Source organism: Cyrtonyx montezumae, unplaced genomic scaffold, assembly GCF_038088225.1.
Source record: "Cyrtonyx montezumae isolate F1298 unplaced genomic scaffold, pur_monq_1.0 scaffold_4, whole genome shotgun sequence".
In the NCBI taxonomy this organism is placed as follows: domain Eukaryota; kingdom Metazoa; phylum Chordata; class Aves; order Galliformes; family Odontophoridae; genus Cyrtonyx; species Cyrtonyx montezumae.
This window is the reverse complement of record NW_027072045.1, coordinates 19,097,944-19,123,664: the sequence shown is the minus strand read 5'-3', so window position 1 is coordinate 19,123,664 and position 25,721 is coordinate 19,097,944. Positions and strand designations below refer to the sequence as shown.

At 39.7% G+C, this 25,721-nt stretch overlaps 1 protein-coding gene across 1 annotated transcript in view; it reads left to right on the top strand.

Annotated features, from left to right (window-relative positions):
- LCOR (ligand dependent nuclear receptor corepressor) overlaps nucleotides 1–25,721 on the top strand; it is a 55,615-nt gene that overhangs the window by 17,771 nt on the left and 12,123 nt on the right. The window contains exons 2-6 of the mRNA XM_065746554.1: nucleotides 10,076–10,141; nucleotides 10,565–10,644; nucleotides 17,932–18,064; nucleotides 22,493–22,780; nucleotides 25,588–25,681. Of these exons, the coding sequence (XP_065602626.1) occupies nucleotides 10,076–10,141; nucleotides 10,565–10,644; nucleotides 17,932–18,064; nucleotides 22,493–22,780; nucleotides 25,588–25,681 (661 nt within the window). The remainder of the gene's footprint in view (nucleotides 1–10,075; nucleotides 10,142–10,564; nucleotides 10,645–17,931; nucleotides 18,065–22,492; nucleotides 22,781–25,587; nucleotides 25,682–25,721) is intronic.

Below are 25,721 nucleotides of genomic sequence, written 5' to 3'. Positions count from 1 at the left end.
GAGTTGTGAGAGGGATGGAGTTGCCTCAAGTCAAGTAGTGTGGATAATGTGACTTTCTGAGTTACGGAAACCTGATAATGTGTTAGAATAAATGACATGGCGGAGACTGAGCTCTGTCAAGCTGCGGGGAACTGCTTGGTTTGGGGAGACTTAAAGATGATAGCAGGAGCTGGAAGTGCTGCATATGTGACTCATTGAAGTGCAATTGAAACTGTTAAATATGCTTGTAGACACCAAATTCACTGTAGCTATCCAGAAAAGATACTTGGATGTAGCTTTGATATCCTGCATGGCCATCATAGGAGATGCTTTCTCTGTTGTGTTACTTTCGCATCAACCCAAATGCCACAATTTTTATTCTGAATGTGATGTTCAATTCTGATCTAGTACCTGTTTCGTGCTTCTGTCTTTCATCTGAAGAAAACAATCCCAGAACAAGAAAGTCAAGTGGAGGTCTTGATTTCAGCAGTGCTGTTATCTCGGCTGTCCTTGGTCCTGCCACTTGTTCCTGCTGGCGTAGCTGGACTACAGCAGGAAATTGTTCCTGCCTGGAAATAAAGCAGGAAAAAAGAGATGGTGTTTTTTCTTTTTTTTTTTTCTTCTTCTGTATGCACTTGTTCAGTTGTTTTTATCGACAGTGAAAAGGGAAAAGTGTGGATAGAAACAACGGTAACAATGTTAAGCAGTTTTTCTTCTATCCAGTGTTGCTGTCAAAGAGGAAGAAAAACTCACTGTAATCCCACTTGTAGTAATATGCAAAATACCCTACAGATACCGGGTGCCTCTCCCATGAGGCACATCTGCAGGAATAGCTTATGGAATTGATGATGTGTATCTGAAGCTGAGAGGTTAGTAAGAATTGCTATATGAAATGATGGCAAACACTACATCTCAGTAAAAGTGAGACAGATTTATTGGTTGCTTTGTCTTTGAGGAAAATTTCCACTGAACACCAAAGGTCAGACTATTTCATCGCTCCTTACTACAAATATCTTGCATCTGTGTGTAGTTTTGCTCCCTGCTCCTAGCAATGCTCCATCACATCTGGCAATTTCAGTTCCTACTACTTATTTCAGCGCCGGCAGTTTGGCTGCTATAACTTTTAGTTACGAAGTTGTCAGCAGCCCTGCTTACTTCTCTGCATCTAAAAGGAAGTCAGGGCTCCAGCTTCTTTGTTACTGTGGCACAACCCCAGGTGTTGAATGAAGGACAAGTAGAAATATTTCTGCTACTGTTTAATTTTTCTGACACAAGAGTAACAATAGTAATACAACTATATCCTCAGTGCTCTGTGCGAGAGTTAGTGTGCTTGCTTACTTTGTCCCATTGTGCTTTGCTACTGTTATGCTAAGGGCCACAAAGCTGGCTGGGTTGTTAGGCGCAGCAGTGCTTCCTTTGCAGCGGTCTCTTTGTGTTTGCTCCTTGCATTGTGTGTGCTCAGAAGCATTGCTTAAGGTACATTTTGAAGTGTAACTCAACTCTGACAACTAGTTGTTGTGTTGTGTTCTGTAGCTTTTGCTTTTTGGTGTTATAAAACTTTTACGTGCGTGGGTTTATTTTTACTTGCTGTTTAATTTAAAGAGAATAGCTTTCCTTCTGTCTCACTTCTTGTGATCATTCCTTGTTTCTGTTAGCTGCCTGGAACACCCAATGATTTCACCTAGGTCATCATTTCTGCCTCAGCTGAGACTGAACTGTCGGTCTGAAAAGGCAATGGATGTTATCCAGAGTTTCTGGAAAGCCTTCTTAAGAAATCGGGTGTACTTCACAGTAGTCAAGATTCAGCTTTGTTTCTGTGATCAAGTTCCTTCTTCTCACTAGTGTTGTAGTAAAACAATCACTTGACTTGATAAAGTGGTGTCTCCTTGCATGTCTTAAGAATTGTCAGGAAGCTGTCAGCTGGAGTCAGAAGGCCTATTCTTCATTGGGGCAATTATGTAATGGCTTATGCCAGAGGTTTCTTTAGCTTAAGATAGACTCTTACAGTTACAGATAAGAGTGAAATGGCTCCTGACTTACCTGTAAGATAGAAGCTGCCACATATATTCACCTCTCAGTTCAGAAGCATTCAGTAAACTTTCACAGGTCTGTGAAAATTATAAGTAATGCAACTATATTTTGTTTTCTAAATAGAATCACGCTTCCATTCCACTTTGCAGACTTTGTATGTATTTGAATCTCTGCCTTTGTCAAAGAGGTGGAGATGGAGAAGGATTGTATATAACCTGAGATCAAAAAATAGGAAAAGATGTAATGCACTGAGCTAAGCCAGTAATAAATGATGATATAACTGATCTCATGTTAAAAAATTGAAACTAAGACACACTCCAAGTATTTTCTAGAGTGAAATGATGGTTTAGTAGATGCTTTTGCTGCTGGTGGCCTGTGTTTATGTGGGTTCAGCAGCTTGTGCCTATCCTTCCTGGACTGTTTTCTAGCTAAACTGTTTCAGCTGCTCTGGTTTCGTTGGGTGGCTACCTTGCAGATGGGATGATGTGGGTCATCCCTGAGTTGATTGAAGAAAACCTGTTTAAATAGGGCTGCTGGGAAATATAAAATGAACTGTATGTGATGTAAGCTCTAACTCGAACCTCTGGCACACTTTTGTAGCATACCAACACTCTGCTTGTGGCAGTTTGTTCCTTGCCTGTGCACCCAACTCTGTGGCATGGACAAACTGTGGCCATGAAATGAAGCAGAGCAGTGAACTGACTGTGCTGAAAACACTGTCTCTTCTATGGGAGGTGCTTTCCAGCCAGAGCAATTGCATCTGCTGCCAGGCTGTTGTCACCCTGCACTTGGGTAGCATGGTGTATGGAGGTAAATGCTGGTAGGTAGCAGTGTCCCCCTCATTTTGCCTCGCAGTGTAACTAACAGCACTAACATCTTGTTTGTGCTGGGTATGAAAAAATTGCTTTAAGTTTGAGAAATGTTTGGGATTCTAACAAATTTGTTATGTAGTGCTTTGTGCTATTGAGCGCTCTCATTCCTTGGCTGTTTGGCTCTTTGGATTTGTTAAACTTTCTGGCTTGTTGGTAGAGTTTCTCCCCAGTGGAAGTTGCATCCGGTTGCCCACTGAAACTTCACACTTGCAAGTTAAAGAAATAAGAGCACCATTTTTGAGTTGAGATACATCCTGTTCACTTTTTAGTTTCTTAGATCTGTTTTTTACTAGGTTGTATGCCTCCACTAAGGAGGTGGTAACTGGGTAGCTATCTTTCTGTGATGTCTGTGTGCTCTGTTTTATTTCCTAGAGTAATAAAATGCAAGTATGTATGTGGAAACATGTCAGAGTTAGTCCCTGCCTTGGTGGTGATTAGCTGTAGGGGAAACCAGACAGTTGTTTAGTAAACCTCCTGGTCTGCAGCTGACCTGGAAACCAAGAGCCCAACACCTCGACCTGATCAACCAGCCAGATTAATAGTGCAATATGTACACATTGGAGTGTCTTCCCACCCCTCCAAATTTATGTGGAGATTCAAGCTCAGGGTGACTGCTGTAGCTTGAAGGTGGTGTTGAGACAGCCATGGGGAGGAATCCTCATCTTAATTCTGCATGCCTTAGTGTGATTCTTGACTTGATACCAAATTAAAAATAAAAGCTTCGGGCAGGGGTCAGGAGATGATCCATGTTGTGCCATTTGTACTTCTGAGCAAGCTCTACAACTTGTTCCTTCTGTTTATTTTGTTGTTTTTTTCCTTTTCTATTTTTCTTTGAATGATTTTTCTCTTCCTGTGAGTGGTGAGCTCTCTACCAGCAGGAGTGTTAACGTAGAATGAGAAGACCTATTTCAGTTACCCACACTGCAAAACTGGCCAATAAGCTGCTTACTCTGCCTTTCAGTTCTCTCCATATAGTGAGAGATACACCTTCTTTGAGGGGATGTGTCAGGGCTCTTTTCTGTCATGAAGACAACAAGCTTTGTGGCACTGTTGCTGTAGCTGCCTTTCTGCCGTGCTTAGCTCATTAACTTTTAAATGCCTTACTGCAAGTTTGATACTCCATCAGAGGAAATGCACTTAGACTTGATTCTCAGAGGAAAAGGAATTGCTTGAAAGGGATGCTTGAAGAGAAGAGCAGGGCTGGCCTGCTGCAACTTCTTTATAAAGCTTTGAACGCGAAGGAAGTCTGTCAGAATGCGTGATCAGAAGCACTTGCTATCAGCAGTACTTCTCTACTGCCTGAGTAGTTTTTATCCCTTTTTCTTTTTTTTCTTTTATTTTCAGCTCCCTACTTGGTAAGGTACAGTAACAGTGAAGGGTTGTTGGGCAGAGCATGGGCCTTGTTGGCTTCTTCATGAAGCTCACCTCCCAGAGGTGTTTTTCAGTGGAAAATATGAGTTTAGGGCTGGAGGATTCTTTTTCTTTTGAGCTCTAAGGGCCTTAGTGGATGCTACTGCATACTGTGCTTTGTGTTCCTGTGGTCTCTTAGTGGCACAGGAGAGTTATGTGTAGTCACCTAGGGCTTGGTTGCACTCCTTCTTCCAAACAGTTCCTACCTAAACATCCTTCAGCAGGTTGTTCTTTTCTGTATGCATGTGTTGTGTTCTTACAGAACCACGTTACTGATGTTCAACTGGAAAGTTGTTGTGTTTACAAAAGCATTTGTTGTCTTTGGAGCAGGGATGTCTACAGTAAGTTCCTCAGCAGTGGAATTTTGTTAAAAAAATTTTGAAATGTCAACTTAAAACTAAAGCAGCTGCATTTGTTCTCCGGGAAGTGGAGATAAAGTTGTTCTCACTCATAGTTTAATTTGACTCTATTCAGATAAAAAGATTTCTCATCATAGGTGAGAAATGTTTTGCTGCTCAAATAAAGGAATGTTCACAACTTGTAAAATTATACGTATGTCCTGAGATTCAGTGTATATTAATAACTGCCCTGTGACTTTTTTTCCCCCTCCCTTGTTGCTTGGTCTTGCCTTTCTATTAAGATGCCTATGACTGAAATGTTCAAGTTTAATAGATTTTTGTCCTAAAAGGGACAGAATTCCCGTGTTACACGTAGATTGTAGGGGTTTTTTGAATTAATTTCTGCTTCAAATCCCATAGCTGTGGATAAATATATCCAGTCTTGACCAGAAAATCTTAGCAAGAGAAATCCAATAAAAGCCTGATGTGCTGGTAGTGGATCTTCCTGTTCTTTAATGAAAATCCTGATGTTATGAATGTAAGTAGGGGCAGAGTACAAAGTGAATTGATGTTGGTGGTCAGCCTGTGCTTCTCAAAGTGCCACTGCCACAGCCCTTGCCCAGTGAAAGCATTGTGCTGGTTGCAATGCTGTGTTCTTCTGTCTTGGTGTGCCCCAGCAAAACCGAGGGTGCCTTACATCTGGCTGAGCTTGACTAGCTTCCAGTTTTAGGCACTGGATCTCATGGTATCTTTGAGAAGCTATTTTTTTCTTGTCCCTAGATGTGTCTTTTGGCTTTATGTAGCTTTTCCCTTCCAAAGTGGTATTTGATTGCATTTGGCTTAGTGAGCAGCCCAAGTGTCCTGGCCCCTCTGCTGTTCACTGCTCTTCCCATCTCTGTATCTCCTGCAGTTTTTGTCTGCTTTCTTCTGAGCCAGCAACCAAAATATTGAATGGCATAGGGCCAAGAACCAATACTTGCTGCTGTGATTTTTCCCATTGACGTAAACATTTCAGAAACTGTCACTTAATCAATTTTAATCTATGTGTATTGGGCTGATTTTTATTGTTTGGTTGGTTACAGTCAAAATATTTGGTACCATGCCAAAGATGTTTCACGTATTTGATAGTATTATATCAAACCTGTTACTTCTGATCGTGTTTTCAGTTTCATAACATTAAAATTAAATATTTTCATAAACCCACGTTGACTGACACTGTTTCTACTGTTAACTCCTTAGCGAGCTGTTCTGTGGATCTTGAAAACCTTTATCAAGTTGAAACCTCAATACAGATCTGCTCAATGTTTTGACATTTCAGAGGGATAACCATTTTTCCATTAAAAAAAATAAAAATAAAAACAACAAACAAGCAAACAAACAAATAAACCACCCACCTCAATAGCGTTTTAAGACGGTTTGCTCACGAGTGTGAAATAATCCTGAGAGATTTTGTTGCTAAATGGTGTGCTATGCCATTCCATTGAAAGTTTAATGTACTGCCTCATTCTTATGGACTTCTTAAAGGTAATAGGCATAAATGCCTTCTTTTTGGTTTCCTATTTGCTCACCTTAAATCCACGCACATCTCTTTGCTCAGACCTTCATAACACTTTGGGATTTTGACTTGTTCTCTACGTTCCTCTGCTGCTCGTCCAGCCTGGTGTCTCTTTGTGCTTGTAGTCACAGTCATTTTATTACTATTATTATTTTGAATAATATATTAGGTTTTTTTTTTTGGATGTCTTTAACAGAGTATGTAGTAGCAAAGAGTAAAGACAGACTGTAGCCCTTTATTTTTTTAACAGGAGTCAGATCTGAGGGCAGTAAAGTGGTTTGTGCCTTACTGCTATGACAGGATATATGGTTATATATTAAGGGCTGAGTTACGTAGTGAGTATTAAATGGCGTGTTTAAGCTATGCTGTATCAAGGGGGGGGGAAAGTGTTGTTTGATAAAGCAAGACTCATGACAAATGTGTCAGTGACAGTCCAGAAACATACCCACACCTACTGGGTATCTCTTGGCTTTTAATGGGAAGTATGTGTCTTTGGCTAATCCGTGATGCTGGAGATCAGCCAGTCTCATCAACCATCATCTTCTCTGATGGCTTCTCCAGGAGCCTGGTAGCTTCTCAGTCAAAGGAAGAGCTCTCAGCTGCAGGGCAGAAGGCAGCGTGAGGCTGCAACTGGTTCTCTTCAAAGCGTGAAGATAAGCTGTTGTGGTCTTAAACTGTCAGCCAGTAAACTTCAATTAAAGTTTATATTTGCATCTTAAAGTATTTGGCTATGGAAAGAAGGATGGAAATGCCCCAAAAGATGAAAATAAAGTAGTGAAATTTGACCATGAAGGAAACTGAATGCTCAGCTTTTTTTTATTTCTTTAATTTTCTGTACATGTTGCTCTCAGTTTCAAAATGGCACACCCATATTTGGATATTTTTTTGTCAGAAGGTATTTTAGGGAGCAGTGTTTCTCAAATACTGCCTTACTTTTAGAGCTAATAATTGTCAAATTGTAAATAATGTGTAACAATCTGTAAATTTAACAGCATATTCCACCCTTGCTTTCATACAGAGGGTTTTCTTTGTTCTTCACCTTTTTGTTTTGTTGACTCTCCATGTGTTGCAGTCTTCTCAAGTGGAGAGCTTTTTTCTAAAGCTTTGTAGATGTTTCATTCTTATTAAAAAAAAAACAAAACAACATGTGTTTTTCTAAATTTTTATACAAACACTCACAGACATTTTTCTTCTAATGGGTCACCAGTAGTGTTATAAAGGTTAAAAGCATGGCTGCTCTAATTGTGAGGGGTGTGGAAAGGAGAAGCCCCTACAATATTGGCATCTTCACCCCTTTTCCTCTTGTGTCATCCTGTTGCTCCCGCAGCTTTCCCACTGGCCCCACTCTTCAGCTGCCACGACCATTCAGGGGCTGAAGTACAGATGATGAAAACATGGAAACAAGAATTTAGCAGAGGCAGCCATGTTAATCTCTGTTCCATTTGAAATGCAGGAAAATATCATCTGCCAAATGGACAATCGGTGGGGAAAATAAATGCTCTTTTCAAGCTTCTAAAAGTAGTGACAATGGAGAGAAAAATACTCTAAAAAGTAGGCAGCTCCTTTTTCAAGATTGTGTTTGCAGTGTATTATGCATGATGATACCATACAGAGTACACAGTTGTTCTTTTGGAGCTCGAAATGACTGAATATTACATTGCAAGGCTTAGATTGTCTTTACTGCATTGCACCTTGCGTTCGGGGGGAATAGGGCTTGGCTTCGCAGCAATTTCACCAGTCTTTAGTATAATTTTTGAATACATTCATGCTTCCCTTATTTGCCTTTTTTAATGTCAAGCATTGCACATAAGATGTTCTGCTGTTGCTATGCAACTGCTAAATCCAATATTTAATATTAATAAAAACCGAGTGGCATTAGCATCACTGAGAACAGTGGGCTAGCAAACTATGATTGTACAATATCCAAGCTGTAAAACTTGGCAGGGACTTCAGCATGCAATTGCGTGCATGGCAAACTGTGGGGCATGAGTCACTGGCGGTTACTATTTTAAGAGTGGTGAGTTTGAGTAAAATTCTGAGCTCCCTTGATTTTTATTTATTTATATATACATTTTTTTTTGAACAGAAAGATAAGGAATGAGTTTGATTAGTTGTTTCATTTCAGATACAAGATCGGAGGGGTCGCTGCACATAGAAGGGTCAGTGTTCTAAACCTCTGGGTCAATACCCTGATTCTCCTGTTTTTCTTCTAGGTCAGGTTGGTCGCCCTTTCCCACTGTTGCTGCCACTTCCCGAAGCCCGAGTTGGCTTTTTTTGGAGGCAGTGCTTCTTCTCTGCCTGACAAGGTGCTGTTCAATGGGATGGATAGTTTTTTGCCTTCTCCTTTTCCACCTTGTTTAGTGGTATCTCCCCTATTTCTATTTACTCTTGACTATAATTTTACCATTGCTCTTTCACTTTTTTTTTTTAATTTCTTCTCTGTTCAGTGCTTTCAGAGATGAGATTTTTAATGTCAGCCTCTTAGAGGTGTTAGATCAAGAATGATGTTTTGCTCTACCAGTGCTTTGGCTCTTGAAGTCATATTGCAAGCTACAAATTCTGCAGGATCTTGCATCTTGTGTGTTGTGATGTAAATGCACTGAAACTCTTGCTGACGCCCAGAGGAGGGTAATGCTACTTGTCCCTTTCTTTTGAAGACAAGAATGTTGTCTATAAAACAGCCATTAGATCTATATGTAGTCTGGGTTACTTTATTATTGCTTTTTGTTTGTTTGTTTGTTTTGCAGTGTAATAATTGATTTCTTTCACAGCACGCAACCATTTGAAGTGGTTTCTTAAAAGGGCATTTTCACGTAGTTTATCTATTCCTGATTCAACCATGCAAGTTTCTCTAAATTTAAACCTGCATTTTCATCTCGTAAGAAAATTCTTTTATTTATTCTGCCTCTCTCATAATTCAGGCAAGTAGAAGTTGCCCAGTTCTATACAAACTGTTGCTAAACCCACAGTGCAAATGTATTGCAGGAGTAGGGAAGGAGATGCAGTGAGTGATAATCCTGGGTTTTGTGGCCTTGGTGGAAATACGTTTTTATAAGCAGGTGGACTTTGTCTGTGCCACTTAAAATAATCTTTGTACTTTTCATTTCACTCTTGTTAACTTGACTTCTCCGCAGTATTGGGTAGTTGATAGCTCAGTAGGTTTTACTGCCAGCAGGAGTTTAGTGCAATATTGATTTAACGTTTCCAAATAATGGCAGTAATTTCAGTAAAGGCTTTCCCTCTTTTAGAATAAACTAAAATTGGTTAGATTTATTTTAAGTGTGGCATCAATCATGGCATTGGAGTAAATCAGACTGTATTTTAAATGCAGATCTTTGACTCGAGTGGTATAGTGATTAGAATTTGGTTCCTTAGGGGCACGGCATTGCTGAATCCCTTTCCTTTTAATTTTCTCTCTTCAAACCTGTAACTGCAGAAAACATTGATTACAGTGTTTGTTGAAATTCAGAAAAGTAGTGCCACTCTGAGATGGAAGGATGTATTATAATGAGTAATTTCTAATTGCAAAAGCGTGCCTTTTTTCTGCTTTGAGGCTTAAGCAAGATAATTTTTCCCAATACCAATTACCTGATGTTGTGGAGCACACTGTAGAATCTACAACTTCCCATTTTCTTTTCAAAATGGCTTATTTCAGTGTTGTAATGTTTTTTGTTTTTAACCCAGCTGAGAGCAGGAGTCAGTGGGCTCTAGATTCTGCTGTGCTTTGTCAGTAGTTCAGTCATCACAATTGACCCATGCGTCTTGTAATGCTAAGAGAAAACACGTTGAGCTCTGTTCTTGGAACAGATAAATATAGAACTGCTATTGTGAATATTCTTGTAGTGACGTACTTAATCTAGAAAGCTAACAATTCTTTTATTTGCTTTTAGGGTTTGAAAGTATTCTAGAAGGCCTGTTTGGACCTGGATTATTAAAAGATCTCAGTTTGTTTAAAGGTATTCAATCTCTATGTTTGTATCTTGTTCTGCATTTCTAATGACAGAAGCAGCCCCAGCTCTGCCTCTAGAAAATGTGTGTTACCGTGGTGATTTGTGCCTTTCCCCCTCCCCCAGGCAGTGCTCACAGTTAGTTTCATATTGGCTAAAATTACTAATGAGTGTGCGTTCATCTTTATGTAGCTGGGAGTGTATTTGTCAGTGCTCAGGAAAAAAAAAACAAAAAACATTTGTTGTGCATAGATAAAATGTATACAGTTTGGTAATCTGGGGATTTAGAAATATGGCTGAAATGAAGCTTGCATCCTCAGAATGCAGGCAAGAATGTTGTGAAACAGGTATTTAATTTGGCATTTCTCTTTTGGCTCCAGTTATGTCACGGTTTATGAATATGAAGTAATCTGCTATTCCTCTGATTTACAGACTGTGAGCCTGAAGGTGTTTCTGATTGGTCTTTTGATGAAAATTGTCTTTTCTGCTGCCTGAGAAGAGAAAAAGTGAAGGTAACAATGCAGATGTGTGAAGCTTGTAGTTGTAGGGGAGGGACAAAGGGAGGGAGTTTGCTGCTCCTAGTTAACTGAGCACAGAAAACCTGCAGCCACCTGCCCCTCTCCCTTCCTTTGTAAAAAGGCTTTCTTAATTAAAATGATACGCATTAATGAAGAGACTTTTTCTCTGCAACTTTTTCTTTGTGGTACATGAGGAAGATTTTTTTTTTGTGTGTGTATGTGTATGCGTGTAGTGACTTTTTTAATTTGTTTTTTGGGTTGTTTTGTGTTTTTCTTGTTGTTTTTTGAGTTCTTTGTAGAAGATCTTTCTGGGATCGTGTAACTCTTCCTGAGGGAGCCAAACTGTGGCTTGTGTATGCTTACCACAGTCAGACACTGGGCTTATCTTCAGTATGGAAATGTGGTCCATTTTAACCACCTAGAGGCTCATTCCCTATCTTGGAATCTCTTTCCCTGTGGGCCATATTCTTTTATTAAAGGGCTTGTGTGTATGGCAAGTTTGCTATTGTGCTTGTTTATAACCATGTCACAGCCTGAATGTGGGCAGGTCAGCTTTGCCAACATTTTACACCTGTAGTTTGTTTTCTTAACCAGATTATAGCTGTGTATGAAACAAAGGTTACCACACTGTATGTGATTGCTGCTCAGCCCTTGTGTTGAAATACTGATTGCTCTGTAGTGTAAGAAGGAAGGCTCATCTGTCTTGGGAAAACATCATTTCCTGGATCTCTTAACTACTATTTCTTCCTGCACAATGTAACTGTGAGTGCAGAGGGGTTCTCTGTAGACTTGTGAATGAAACACAATCACCCTTCCCTCTGCAGCAGCTAACGTATGACCTCATGGTTTGTTCATAAAGGAAGTACCTTCTTGTTAACAGAGGGGCTTGCCATGTTGCCAGTTTATGCTTATTTTTAGTTTACACTCCTTGTTGAAGCACTGTGAGGAGGGTTAGAAATGCTTGATTTAGAGTAGGGATAGGGTGTAACGCTTTGAGACTGACAGCAGGTAAGCTCTATGTGTACTTATGCTGCTAGTAGTTCTGTCTTACTTGACTTACGTCGTTTCATATAAAGACAAAATTCTGTGTTGAGCATAGTTCCAGGTAAGTTCAGAAATGAACTTCATCGTGCAGTCAGTCTGCTTGTGTGCTGGGAGAGTCTGATGGTGGTAGATCTTCAAATAGACTGCCTACATCTCAATCGTCCTCATAGGTCCACAATAGCTATGATAAAGTTCCTGAAAACCCATTATTTAGGTGAAGACTGAGAGCACTGTATAGAGTGCAGATTAGACATGCTTGTCTTATTCTCCTCAAACTCCTACACAACCTTTTGGTCAAAAGCTTGTGACTCTTTTTATTTGCAGTGTATTGTGCTAGGCTTTCTGTCACTGAGATCTGGTGATGTGTTCTTATGCTGGAGATAGTTGCTCATCTGGTTCCCTCTTGTACTGTGTGATGTTTTTTTAAATGGACAAAAGGACACAGATTTGGTCAGGTCTGGTGTTGCTCCGTGGGGCAGTTTTGCCATCTGGGTCTAAGGAGGTTTAAGGATTGTGTGCATGGAATGGCACAGAATGCAGCAGGGGCACGCAGCCTCATTTGCCAAAAGCATGATGTGAGGGGAAGGAGACAAATGTGAGTTAACAAAGGCTGCATTAGTGTCAGTCACTATGGGCTTGGGTGGAACAAGTTTTATAAATAAAACCCGTATCTGTCGCTTTACATTTCAGTAGCCAAAAATGTCTCTTTAAACCCTTTATCTAACAGCTGATTGATAAACAGAGACAGAAAAGAGTGGTTTGTATGAATGCTTATTTGCTGTGTGGCCAGATATCTCTGGCTGGGGGATGGAGAAGTGGAGAACAGAGGTAAAGCAGTCCATTCAAACCAGATTTGTGACCTCTGTTAATCCTGGTGGTTCTCCTTGCACTGGGCCTAGAGATATCTGAGTCTGCTTTGGAGTACATGGGATTTTTTTCCTCTCCTCCTTCCTGCCCTCCCTCAGCCTTAACACCAACTCTGTTGCAGTGGTGGTTTTATTTTATTTTTCATTTTTATTTTTGTGGGAAATTGAGAGTGAAAAATATGTCTCCTTTGAGACCTAGTGAGTGCTTCATGTGTTAGCTGTGGGCGATGGCAAGGTGGGAGTGTCTCCTTTCCTTTGTGGGCATGCTGAAAATGCTGCCCTGCTGGCCGTTGCATATGTCATTAGCTTGCAATATGAACTTCAATATAGCTCTTCTATCGAGGTCTTCAAGTAGTATGATTTTGATACAGTTATCATCTGAAATAATGCCTGAGATTTCATCATTACTCTGAAGTTTGTAACTCCATTGGGTATACAGCCAAATGATGGACAGTTAAATCTGGAATGGTACCAGTTTTGTTGGAAATCAATTCCATCCAATATTTGCCATTTGTAATGATAACTTTAACTCTTTGGAAGGAGTTGAAGGTTCTAACTACTAAAACTACAAAGACCTGTCTGTTCCTTTACATAAGATGGTTGTAGTTGTGTTATCTGTGCCTCAACTTCTGATCTGCCTCTTTGTTGTTGATGTGCTTCTTTTCACTTTTTTACAAAAAGAACTGAGTAGGATGGGATCATCTGGATTTGTGCCTGCATAATAGTGGGGACAGACTTAAAAGGTGTGTCATGGATGGTGCAGCTGGGAGCAAGATAGCCACAGTCACACAGTATTCTGGCTGAAACTTCTATTAGTGAAACCATCAGTGTAATCGGCTTTCACCTTTAGTTGATATGAAGGTACTTATTCTAACAAGTTGAAAAATAATAAAAATCTTCAGTGTTTTTTTTTCTGAATTTGCTTGTAAGAAAGCTCTGTAACTTGGGAGGCAGGTGGCTGTGTTTAAGGAAACCTGGAGGATGAGAGCTGAAGGCCCTGATTGGTTTATTGGCTGAGCCGTTTGGGGAAGAAAACTGCCCTTATTCTCCCACCCTTTTCAGTAATGCTAATTCTTGCTTTTACAAGCAATCAGATTCAATTACATGCATTCTTCAAAGGAGGGGAAACCATCTGCTGAAGTATTCTGAAGAGATTAATTTATTTGTAGCAGTAGTTCTACTTGCAAATGCATGGATTTTTTTTTTTTTGCCAGCCAAAATACAAGATGGTTTTTGATAGAGGATTGAGACAGTAAAATACATATGAAGTTAGGAGTTAAATCTCCCAGTCATATTTTTGCCCATATCCTAAGGGTTGTATGCAATAACATAAAGCTTTTTAGAAATTATTTTTTTCTTCTAACATAGAAAGCAAATAAACAATATCACAATTATTTCAATTGTATGATCAGAGAGAATAATTAGTTAACTAAGGAATTGCTTCCAGATCATTAACACGTGCACACTGACAGCATGAAAGACAGAGTTAGCAGCTCTAGCAGCATACTTGGAGCGAAAGGAAACAGATCATGTTCTGTGGGGCCCAACTCCACGAGCTCCATTTGGCTGATCTGCTAATGTGGTAATTCCCAGTTCCCTGTGGGCTTTATCCTTCACAGAGAAGACTTAGGATGTGTGGTTTCCAAGCTTTTATTTTTTTGTGACTCCCTTCCTTCTAAAAGGTACAGATAAGACCAATCCATTCAGATGAACTGAACTTGAAGTGTATCTGGCTTCTTCTTAACTGCTGTTAATTTTTCATTGTGTCTTATAAGACAGACATCACTACAGAAGTCTGTGGCTCTATCTGGAATGTTTGTACCATGTGAGGTGGTCTGGTGGTCTTGGCTATTATTTGCTAGCATGGAGAGTTCAAGCCTTGTTTAGGATTTATATTATTTTTTGGTTAAAATACGCAGATAGAAAATATCAAAAAGCACCACAATTCTTAAATCAGGGAAACGACCCTCTAAGAATTCAGTTGAGTTCAGTTCCTTTGGGAAAAAAATGTATTGTCTAAAGCTACCTAATGAAATTCACACACATGGGTTTTGTTTTTAATTTATAAAAAAAAAAATAGCTGAGGGGGAGGGACAACACTAATCTCATTTGTTGGTAAGAGGAGAACAAGAAGGATAATACTCCTAAGCACATTAACTATTTCATAGATATATTTAAGCTATAAAAATAGCAAGAGAGAAAACAACAGGGAGCGTATTCTGGAGTCTCACGCTGCTGATGACAGAGGGCTGACCTGCTGCTTCAAGTGCCACAGGATTGCCTGGCTTCTCTGTAAGGACCTCAAGCAGCTGTGGGAAGAAGTGTTGTAGGGTACAGCATGTGAAAGTTACACAGAGCAACTTTGAAATTTCAACCAACTTGGATGTTGCTTTAAACAAACACCTAAAGGTAACATTATGCCAGTACTTAGTTATGATTAGTCAGAATGACAGCCTCTGCATGGGGTGTCCATCCAGTGAGGAGGAACATGTTTTGAATTTCATAAATTTCTCCAGTCAGTTATGCTGGTGAGTGAGGAAACTGTGGTTTCTCACTATAAAATCCTGCATGCCCGGTAAGTGAAGGATGTCTTAAAAGTAATTCAACCATCTGAATTTGTAGCTGATGTCAAACTGGGAACAGTTGCAGGTGCTTCAGATGACATGCTTGGAATTGAAACTTCAGTAACGGGGCAGACTGAAACTTGTTTTATCCATCAGAAGTTACATATAGATCATAGTTGATAGCAATGGAAAAGAGAGAAACTGTTTTGGGGGTTATATGAAGAGAGGCATGTCTTAATGCTGGAAGAGAAAATTCCCCTCCTGCCAGATAGAGTGATGCTGCAGGTTCAGGGAGGGGATGCCAGTGACGTTCTGGGCCATGATTCCCATGTGAAGAGAAGCACAAAGAAAACAGAATGGAAGTTACTAATGTGGAGAAACAGAATTTTAAGCCCTAGGATATTTCTAACCAATGCTGATCGGTTTATTAGCATTTATCATTAAAAAAACAAACAAACAAAATAATTTCCAAACAATTGCACACAATGAAGAAAAACTTTTGGAAAAGGACTTTGAATAATAATCACAATGAAAATCAAATCAAAACTATGAAAACTTGAAGTTTTCCTTGAGGGGTTAGCTGGCTGAAAGATTGCTGGAGTGATTTTTACAGGAAGCGGTAAGAAAAGCAACCAAAAAAAGCAGTAAGCAGGAATTATTCTGGTAAACTGTCTGGTGTGGTCAGTATGGGGAGTGCTCAGCCAGCATGGTACTTGCTCTGTAACATCTCACCTGTGAAAGATGCTAGGAGCATGAGCAGCACCTTATGCAGCATGAAGAATGTCTTGATTTTAAGCTTCTTCCAGAGTTACAGTTTATTAGATCAGGCTGAAGGGGTAACATTTCCTTTAATTCTGGATTCTGTTTGTCCTTTGAATTGGAAGAAAGTTTTTTTCCAATGGCTTGCAGGACTTGAGCCGGAGGATTCTGATCGACTTTGGTTGATCTCATCTAGTCAAAATCCCCGTGCATCAGATTGCAGAGACCCCTTGTAAGTAAAGCTTAAACGTTTGTTTTTGAATGGGTTTGTACCTATCCTCGTAACCCCAAAGGATAGCAGAGCTTGGCTGAGGTTGGCAGTCAGTAATGGGGGTAGATCCTGCTTGAAATGTTGTCAGACATGGGAACACCATTTTGAAAAAGAGAATGGAAGTATGTTTTAAGGCATCTAACCTAGAAGATAACTCTAACGAAAATATTGGGTTTACTCTCTTCATATTTTTTCACTGTGAAATCCTGTACTGACACCTCATATTTTAAATATCAGAGAAACATATATGTGTGCTCAGCCTGTTTGTACAAAGTCTGGAGCCTCAGCACTGCTGCTGCGGGTGTTTCTGGCATGGAAGTGAACACTCATGCTCTGCTTTTGAGTTCCAAGCCTTCTGAGGACAAGCTCAGAAATGCTGGCCTTTTCCTAGGGGATCAAGCCTGGGTTCTCTCTGATACAGGAAAAGAAAGGGTCGGTCACTTTGTGAGAGCTTTGACTGCAGTACTGCACCTTCCCAGCAAGTGTACTATGAAGCTCATCTCTCACCTTGGTCATTGCATACTCCTCTGTTGGTTTGGCACAATCTTCTGCTTTCTCTGTAGCCTGTCTGAGATGGGTATCCCCCTTTTGCTTTTGACAGAGAACTTTTGGAAGCTGGTAAATGACAAACCTCCCAGTGAGAGCCCATGCTGTATAGGCCAGAGTCCACAGCATTCGTGATTACCCTTTGCACGTAGTTCATGTGACTGCTGCGTTCGTTAATTTACTATAGGCCGGTTATGTAACCTCCTTTCATTAAGCCTCTTGGAGCAGAGACTTACAAAATTAAAAATGACTTCTTGCTTTCATTTATTGTGAATTATAAGTGCATGGCCAGCTCTCTCCTTCTTCCCTTTTAGTCCCGTGAGAACATGAACCTGAAATCAATTTGTATGCTAGAGGCCAGAAGCTGGCTATAGTCGAGGTATTATGGTAACTGATACTATGTAAAGGTTAACAAAACAAAACACTCCCTCAACCCAAAGAGTGGTTGTGTATGCATTCCTACAGTAGGTAAATACAGGTAACTTCAATATTGCTTAAAATGAAAGTGGGAGGAAATGGCCCCGAAAGGGATTATTCTCCTGTGCGAGAGCAAGGCATTAAAATGAAAGAAGAGAGAGGAGGGCGGGTGGGGAAATCCAGGCTGTTGTATTTAGTACGATTGTAGCCATTGTCTTCCAGTTTCTCTTTAATTAGCCTAGTTAAAAGACCAGTTTTGAAATATTCTTGAGATCTCTTCCAGTTGTACAAGGGAATAAACTTCAGTTCACTGTGGGTATTGTAGACAGTGAACTTGCAATTACTTCACTAAAAAGTTGCTGCTACTGAGCCTCTTGACAGAGAACCTTGTTTGTTGCTGGTGCTTGGGCATCTGTTGCTCTGTTTGCATGAATGCTGTGTAAATGAAGGTGAATTTTCTCTGTACTTTGCCTTTGGTGTTGTTTTTCCTATAGAACCAATCTTAAGAGTCAAAGAGCAAGTGTTAGATGTGCAATTGACAGCCCAGTGTAGTAAAATACAGAACTCTTCCTTCTGGTGGGCTGTTATTTGCTACAACGCTACCAAATCTTCCAGTCTTCAGCTGCATTTACAACAAGAAAACAGGACAAAGTACAATGTTCTGGAGCATCAGAAAATTCAAGTTTTGATTTGAATAGATACGACCCTGTGCCGAATATCTAACAAAGCTTTGAATATAGTAAAATATTTAATGCCTAAGGAACTATTTGTTTTTGAGTCAGGAAGATCTTATAACTGTTAAATATCTTTGCAGGAGCACTTAGTCAGTCTGGATGAGCCAGCCTCGGAAGCTGGACAAGAAGCTCTGCTTAGACAAGAGCAAGCAAAAATCATTCGTTTTGAAAGGCAAGCAGAAGAGTTCCTCAATGCAGTCTTTTACAGAAAAGGTTGGTTTTAATGGGGGGGGGAGGGAAATGATATCTCTTGACGGTCTTTTTGCATGTGATGCAAGTGTCAAAGATTGGATGTTCAAGTTGTCATTGTATGGTCAGTGTTTTCAGTTGCAGTTTTTATATGCATTAACCAAAAGTGAAAATTAAATCTCTAATAATGTAGCAGTACCACAGCATGGTCTTGGGAGAGAGGAAGAGAGTGTAAGAGCTTTAATCCCAATGTAAAACTCTCCATGAGAACACAAGTGTTCTTACAGTTATGGAGGAATTATTCAGCTCTTATCCAGCAGAACTGCTGCTCTGAAGTCAGTGTTTAGGTGAGTGATGATAGGTGGGATATATATTTATATCTTCCATTAATTTATTGGTGGGATTTATATTAATTTATTTTAAGAAGTCAACAATCTACTCACAGTCTGTGGTGATTTCTACCACCTCCTGCCCTAGAAATCCACAATCCAAAATATAGTTGGAATAGTGTAAAGGGGTTTATATGGAAAATTCAAAAAGTGAGCAGCAAAATGAATGGAAATTCAGTACTGTGCAATATGCTGAGAACAATAATGCTAGAAAGTCCTGAAATCTGTTCTGGAGAGTCACATCAATTAAAGCAAAGTGTTCAGAAGACATGAAACTCATGTCACTGTTTTCTGTCAACCTGAGAAATAGGAATCCAGCGGTTGCTTCCAAGTGCATCCTGAGTGAAAGTACATTGTACTTATCAGTCTAGCCCATGTGTGAGAAAATCTGCCAAATCAGTAATTCCAACCTGTCTGCTGGGGGACAATGCAAGGCTTCAGTTTAACAAATTTCAGATTGCTGTAGCCGGTCTTCAGCCCATCCTCACAATGACCAAAATATTTAAAGGTGTTTTAAGCAGATAGCAGTATTTTAGCCTTTCTTTTATGACTCAGATGAATAAATACAAACTGTGTAGTATGATGAGTTGCATGAAGTATGGCATGTCAGATGGCAGGAGAGATGGTTACTGCTTTACTACTGATAGTTCAGATAATGCTTTTATTCCAAGACTGCCTTTATAGTGGCTTGTTTTTTTTCTTTTAAAGATATATATATATTTAATTTATCTCATCTCTCTTTAAATCCAGAACTGATTTAAGAAAATAATATATAGAGAGAACGTGTTTTTGTTTTTTTTTCCATTTCTGTTTTCTTGTGGAGATGGAGGCTGTGAAGAAGTGCCTTTTCAGCACTTTCAAATGTTTTGTTAGGTAGCTCATCTCTTTACTCTTTCAAAAAGCTTAACATTTTGAGTGACCTGTGGGCATACTTCATGAGACATGAATACTTCCCTAATCATAGGAAAATTGTTTAATGCTTTCTGTGGTCAGGTACACAGAATGAGAATGATGAAATCATTTCAGATTAAAAAAAACAAAAACAACAAAACTCAAAGATTTTTAGTTAATGTGTTCTTGCTTTCCCTTCTCCAGCAGAAGTGAGCTTGGTGCAAAAGTAATTAATAAGGGAGGGGAAGGAGCTTGGCGGGAACTTAGTTCTGAGACCTTAATACATTGTTGTCAAGCTTGGCTGTAGTGAGATTGCTTAAAGAGTTACTATAACTCATGCCACTGACATGAGATCCCCAAGCGCTGTCATACCACAGAGGACACAAAGAATGGTAGAATTGTGATGCTCCTGGTTGCTCAGAGGTACTTGGCTCTCCTGACTTCATGCCAGTAATTAGTTCTTTTTTATTTTCATCCCGACTGCAATAGTATTTGAGATTGTTGTTTTGTAGTCAGTGTAGATCAGGGAAAATGCATGTGTTCTGTGAACAGGTGCCTGTTGCATGTCAAGGACATGAACTCATGCGTTTAACATACAAAAATAACGAGCAATATTGACAAACTTTCAGAACAGGCTGCCCATTAATCTTACCTATTTCCTCTCTGCTTAGTGCCCATGGCACTCTGACCCACTAACACCTCTATCAAATGTTTGTAATTCCAGTGAAAGCAGAGTGGTACTACTTAGTTCTCCGTTACCTTTATGTTGTGACATGATAGGACTTCTTTTTGTTGATTTAATGAAATTATACTTCTTTTTTTTATCATTGTTTCCCTTTTGTGATTTCAGTATAGGTAGAATACACAAAAGCTGATGAGGATTTGAAGCTGGGTTCTACTATTTTAGATAACTTACTGTAGATAAATGTTGGCTGTATTCATAATCTCTGAGAATCTCTGTGCCTTAAGCTAAAATTTTCAAATAAATGAGTCACTTGAAATCAGTGTGAGCATTTGGTTGATTTTCAGTGATGCTGCAGAAGCACCAGCAAATATTTTGCACTCTCTTTTGAACAGTTTTAATCCTTGGGATTTAAATTCAGGCTTTGTATTAAGCAATAAGCTTTTAACGTGCTAGGTAAGTACCCTTCTGCTTGCAAGTTAGAGGCCTGAATTAGTAAGTTTATCTTGAGCAGCTCTCAGTAGTTGCTCTTTGCTGCTTCTTTGAATTAGCAGGTTAGAAAGATGCATGCCTGTGAGCACAAACAGTATTTTCTCCGTGAACTTGGAAGCACATTTAGCTGCAAGCTTCATTGGCTTGTTCATATGAGTGTACGTGCAGAGGAGAGGCATGATTCTTCAGTAAATGTAATCTGTATAGATCTCAGCATTCATAGCAGACCAACATGTGTACACTTTGAGCACGTCAAACCGCTGGCATCAGTGTGATCAGACTGCCAAGTTGATGCTTCCTTAGAGCTTTTCACATGTCCTTCAGCAGGTTACAAGAGAGAGCTTAAAAAAGGGAGGAAAGATCATGTTAGCTGGAAAAAGTTTCCACACTTCTTCCCTGTTACAGCTTGTGTCCTTGTGTAGATCCTTTAGAATGAAAAGGAGAATATAAACATACTTAAGTAAGTTTGCCTCGTCTCTTGGTGGCTTCTTAAAACGTTAGTGTGTCATGTGCTTGGCAAAAATAAAGATCTCATAGACTTCACAATAAAATAACTATTTACATAAACAGCCTAGAAATTTGCAGCTACTGTTCCACTGTAAGATTGCACATGGTGACTGTGTAAGATGTTAGATTTGAAAACATGTACTTAACAGGAAGGAATTTCAGCTCAATGAGTACTTAAATCTCAGTATGGTTTTCCATCAAAAGGCATAGTTGCTGCTTACTGCTGCTTGTGGGTTTATGGGCAGCTCCACCATCAATCCTTCATGTCAGTCATTCTTTACAGGTGCTCTACAGCTGGTTGTTGGATTGATGTATATTTGTCAAAAATGGTGATAAAAGGCAAATTAACACAGAAATGTCCCCCACATGATTTTTCTAATGTTTCTGATAGCTTGATCTTGATAGATTGCCTTTCAACCTAGGCAATTTAAAAAAGAAAAAACAAAAAAGTAAGCACTCTTCTATTGTTCCTTTTTGAGTGCAGATTTTAAATTTGTTTGGTCTTCTAATGCACAATTTTCTCTCCAGAAATAGAAAATCAAATCTTTTGAGCCATTTTGGGAACTTATTTAACAAACAGTGACAACTACAAAAGAACCAGCACCCTGATTTGCCCAAAGAAAGCAAGTAGTGCTTAAGAGGAAGTGGCAGGACTTAGCACCTGCGATGCAGGAGCTGTGGTTTTGCTTTGACTTCATGAATTGCTACTGGTCTAAAATAGTGATTTGTATTATTATCTTTGTGTTGCCCATTGTATTATTATCTTTGTGTTGCCCATATACCTAAATACCTTTGTATTTTTCACTGTTTGATGAGGGAGATAAAGGGGGGAAAAAAAGGGATTTCTAACTGTTCCATTTCATGTTCTTACCATTAGATTTAGCAGCTCTTCTAGAAATAGAATTGCTTTTCTTTTGACACCTCTTGTTTTTTGGAAAAGTTCTTTGGGTAATATCTTGTGCTGCACTGTAGCACACTGTTAGATAAAATGAGGTGGAATATGCACTTGATCCTCATTCAAATTATTTTGAAGAATCAAAATGATAGGGCTTTATTTCCCAGTAATTTTATGGGGGACTGCTGCAACTCTGCTCTCCCCCACCCCTTTGTATAGCTGCAGGTAAGTTACTCAGTTCTTCCACTGAATAATCTGTTCAATTTTTCGTAATGAACTTCTTTACTTGATGCTTTTCTTTGTGGTTCCAGACTTCCTTTCCATTTCCACACCTTTTAAAGGTGATTGAGTATGCTTGAAAACAAAAATGAGATTGCGTATTTTTCCTGGGAAATTGTTACTCTGGGAAGTTATTTGTACCAGAATTAGCTGCAATTCTTGTTCAGGTATTCTAAGAGTAAAATACTTATTCTATAGAAATGCTTTTATCTTTGCCTTGCTTTTTGTTTTCTTTTTGAAATAAACAGTGACTTAATATAAAAGCTGTTTTACTTAAAGTGCTTCCTTAAAAAAAAAAAAATCTCTAATGTTTCCAGACAGTCCTAGGGTCTCTGACCCCAATATTCCCCTAGTGGCCCGTGAGATCATGCAGCGAATGATCCGACAGTTTGCTGCTGAATATACCTCAAAAAATAGCTCTACTCAGGACTCCAGCCAGCCCAATAGCACAAAGAACCAAAGCCTGCTGAAAGCATCTCTGGTCGCCTCCTCTCCCACGGCTGCAACTGCTCAGAACCCTGTGCTCAGCAAACTTCTCATGGCTGACCAAGACTCACCTCTGGACCTTACTGTCAGAAAGTCTCAGTCAGAACCTAGTGAACAAGGTAGGACTCTTAACCAGTGTCTTGCGTCCTGTTGCAATCCACTCCTGGCATTCTTGTTAAAGCAAAACGATCACAAGTTTGCACTTTTATGTAAAATGTGAAGTGGAAAAGCAGTAGATGTCATCATGGTAAAATAATGACTAGCTAGAAATGGCTGGGAGAGAAGATAATTCTTGAGAGAAGGTAGGCTCCTAGACTGGAATGATTTTTCTGAAGAAGGGCAAAGGGGATGGATGTGCTCTGACCTCTGGGGACAATTGTGTTGCTGGGAGCTGCAAGAAATAGCCTGCTAAGTGGGCTGTACGCTTGCTGATAAGGTGCTGCGGTCATTAAAACTGTACCGTCTCCTTCCTGAAGATCAGTGCAGAATCTGACTGAAGGACTGATTGGATTTATTTTCTTTCTGGTCATAATGTAGTCAGATTTGGTGAGAAATTGCTTTGTGACGGCTGGCTCATACGTTCAGAAAAAGTCTGTTTTTTTTTTTCCTACCTTTAAAAATAGACTTGTTCAGCAAAGCACAGATTGAGTGACTTGTAACAGTGTTGCAGAGCTTGTTTTAAGGTGAAAACCTTGCTTTCCATAAAACAAAAAACAAAACAAAAAAAAACCAAAAAACCCCACAGTTTTTAACAAGCAAATTCTGCGAGTGATTTTAGTTATGTGAAAGGTTCTTTTTCTGAAAATCTGGATTAGAAGCTATTGTAACTGTGTTTGACTGAGAGGATTTTAATTAGCCTCTTTTCCCTTCTTTAGAAATGTGCTTAAAAGTGTCTGAAGTCATTTTACTAAATACAGTGTAGGCTGTCCATCCTCAAGCTGTCCAGTGCCTTTAAACCAAATGAATGCCAACAAATAAACCAATGAAATCCTTGAGCTCACTGTACATAGTTGTAAATATTCCTTTATCCTGTCAGTTTATATACAGATATCTTGTATCTGTAAGAAGGTTAATTTTTATGTCCAACCATGTTCAGATTGGACATCTGGACGCTTCTTACACTTACTGGGAGTTGTTGCCACATGTCAGTTACAAAATTGCAGTGAAAGGTTATATGGTATTTTTTCTAAGTGAGGACCCATGCGGTTTAGCTGATTGGCATTTATTTCTACCTAATGTTATTGAAAAGTGAATGTAATTCCCTCATGTCTTTTTTGCATATGTGTTTATAAAAGTTAAACTGTTCTGATCTTGAAGCTTTTCCCTGAAACGGAGGAGAGAATTGGTTCTCCTTCTGTGTTGGGCTTTTTTTTTATTAGAGGGTTATGTTGTTAAGAAGAAAGCATATATATGAACTGCTCTTTGGTGGTGAAAAAGCTTGGAGATGATTTATAATGTTTGTTACTTGTTATTGAATTAGAACACGTGTATATTAACTTCTAAAGTGATCTATTTGCTGATGTGGCTATTTTTCCAAATTTACATAATTAGGAAGGGGTCTTGCCAAACTTTCTAAGGAGAGATTTAAGAGGCTGTCTCGGAGACTGCTGGGGGAGCCTTTTGGTGTACTTCCATGCTAGAGGCCTGAGGGGAAGAAGCCAGTTTGTGAGCTCAGGTCATGGGGCTGCTCCCGCTTGCCCTCAAGAACTCTTCCGATGGGGAGGAGTGAGGATGGAGCCCTCGCCTTGCTCTGCTCTTGCTGTGTCCCCTTGAAGAGAAGGTGCTGCTCCATCCCCTCTCTGTGTCCTGGGCTGGGTGCTGCAGTGCTCAGAGAGAAGGCTGAGCTCTCTGCTTGCTTAGGTTTGGGTAGTGAGGTGTTCCCAAATGTGGTGGGTGGAACAGCTTTCTGTAAGTTAGCTCTGTTTCACTCCCTCTCTCTTTTTTTTCCCCCTCCATATGTCAAATGAGAACTTAAAGCAATCAAAGCCATCTTAGATTGCTTTTGTGTTTGGAGGTACTTGAGTTAGTGAGCAAGTAGCTCTGAAACATCTCTCATTTGCCTTGCCAGCAGCTTTCATTTATCTTTGCCTCGTAAATTCCTTGTTTCAGAGTTTCCAGGAATTTCAGATGGCTGTGCTGCTTCTAAGGCAATGTTGCCCTTATTAAAATGACCAGAATTTCAAGTTATTTCAGTGCAATGGGAACAAGGCTTTTCTAGCATGAAGCAGTCCCTTTGCTGTTGCCTAGAAATGAAGAGTTTATGTGAGGGCTCACAAAGGATGCAGGTGAGCACAAGGAAGTGCCATTAGTGTGTGTCCAGAGGAGAGTGGCAGAAGCATCCTAGCAGGAAAAGCTGTTAGATAGGTGGGAGAGGTGAGGGACTGAGGTGACACAGTGAAGGGGAAAAGCAGCAGCTCTGCCATCAGGGACCCAGGAGGGACATGGAAAAAAGGATGCAGCTGATTGCTGGGGGAGGAGCCCAGTGCTGTGCATGTACACCTTTTGAAAGTGAGCTTCCTATATTAGATTCTTACATTAATCCAAATCTATGGAGGGATATTAATATATAATATAAAACGTGTATCTTTCTGTATATACACGACACTGATTTAAAGCCTCCAACACGTAAGTAATTTGTAATGTCTCATGCCTTAGACTGTGTTGTGTCCTGAACCATCATTTGTTGCCAATCACTTGTTTTATGGCTCTTGTAACAGATGCCAAATTTTGTTGTGACTTCTGAGGACTATGCTGGTCACTTGTAAGCCACATGATGACCAAGTCCAAGCCTTGAGTCACTGAAAAAATAAAAATAAAAGATGTTATGTGCTTAATATGACGTTGGCCCAAGGAATTGGCTTTGTCAAGGATCAGCACGGCTGACTCTGTTTCTTCAAACACTGAAGTGATTCTGTCATCTCTACAGACGGCGTGCTTGATTTGTCCACTAAGAAGAGTCCTTGTGCCGGCAGCACCTCTCTGAGTCATTCTCCAGGATGCTCCAGTACTCCAGGAAATGGGTAAGAGAAAGCAACTTACAGTGACATTTTACAACTGTTT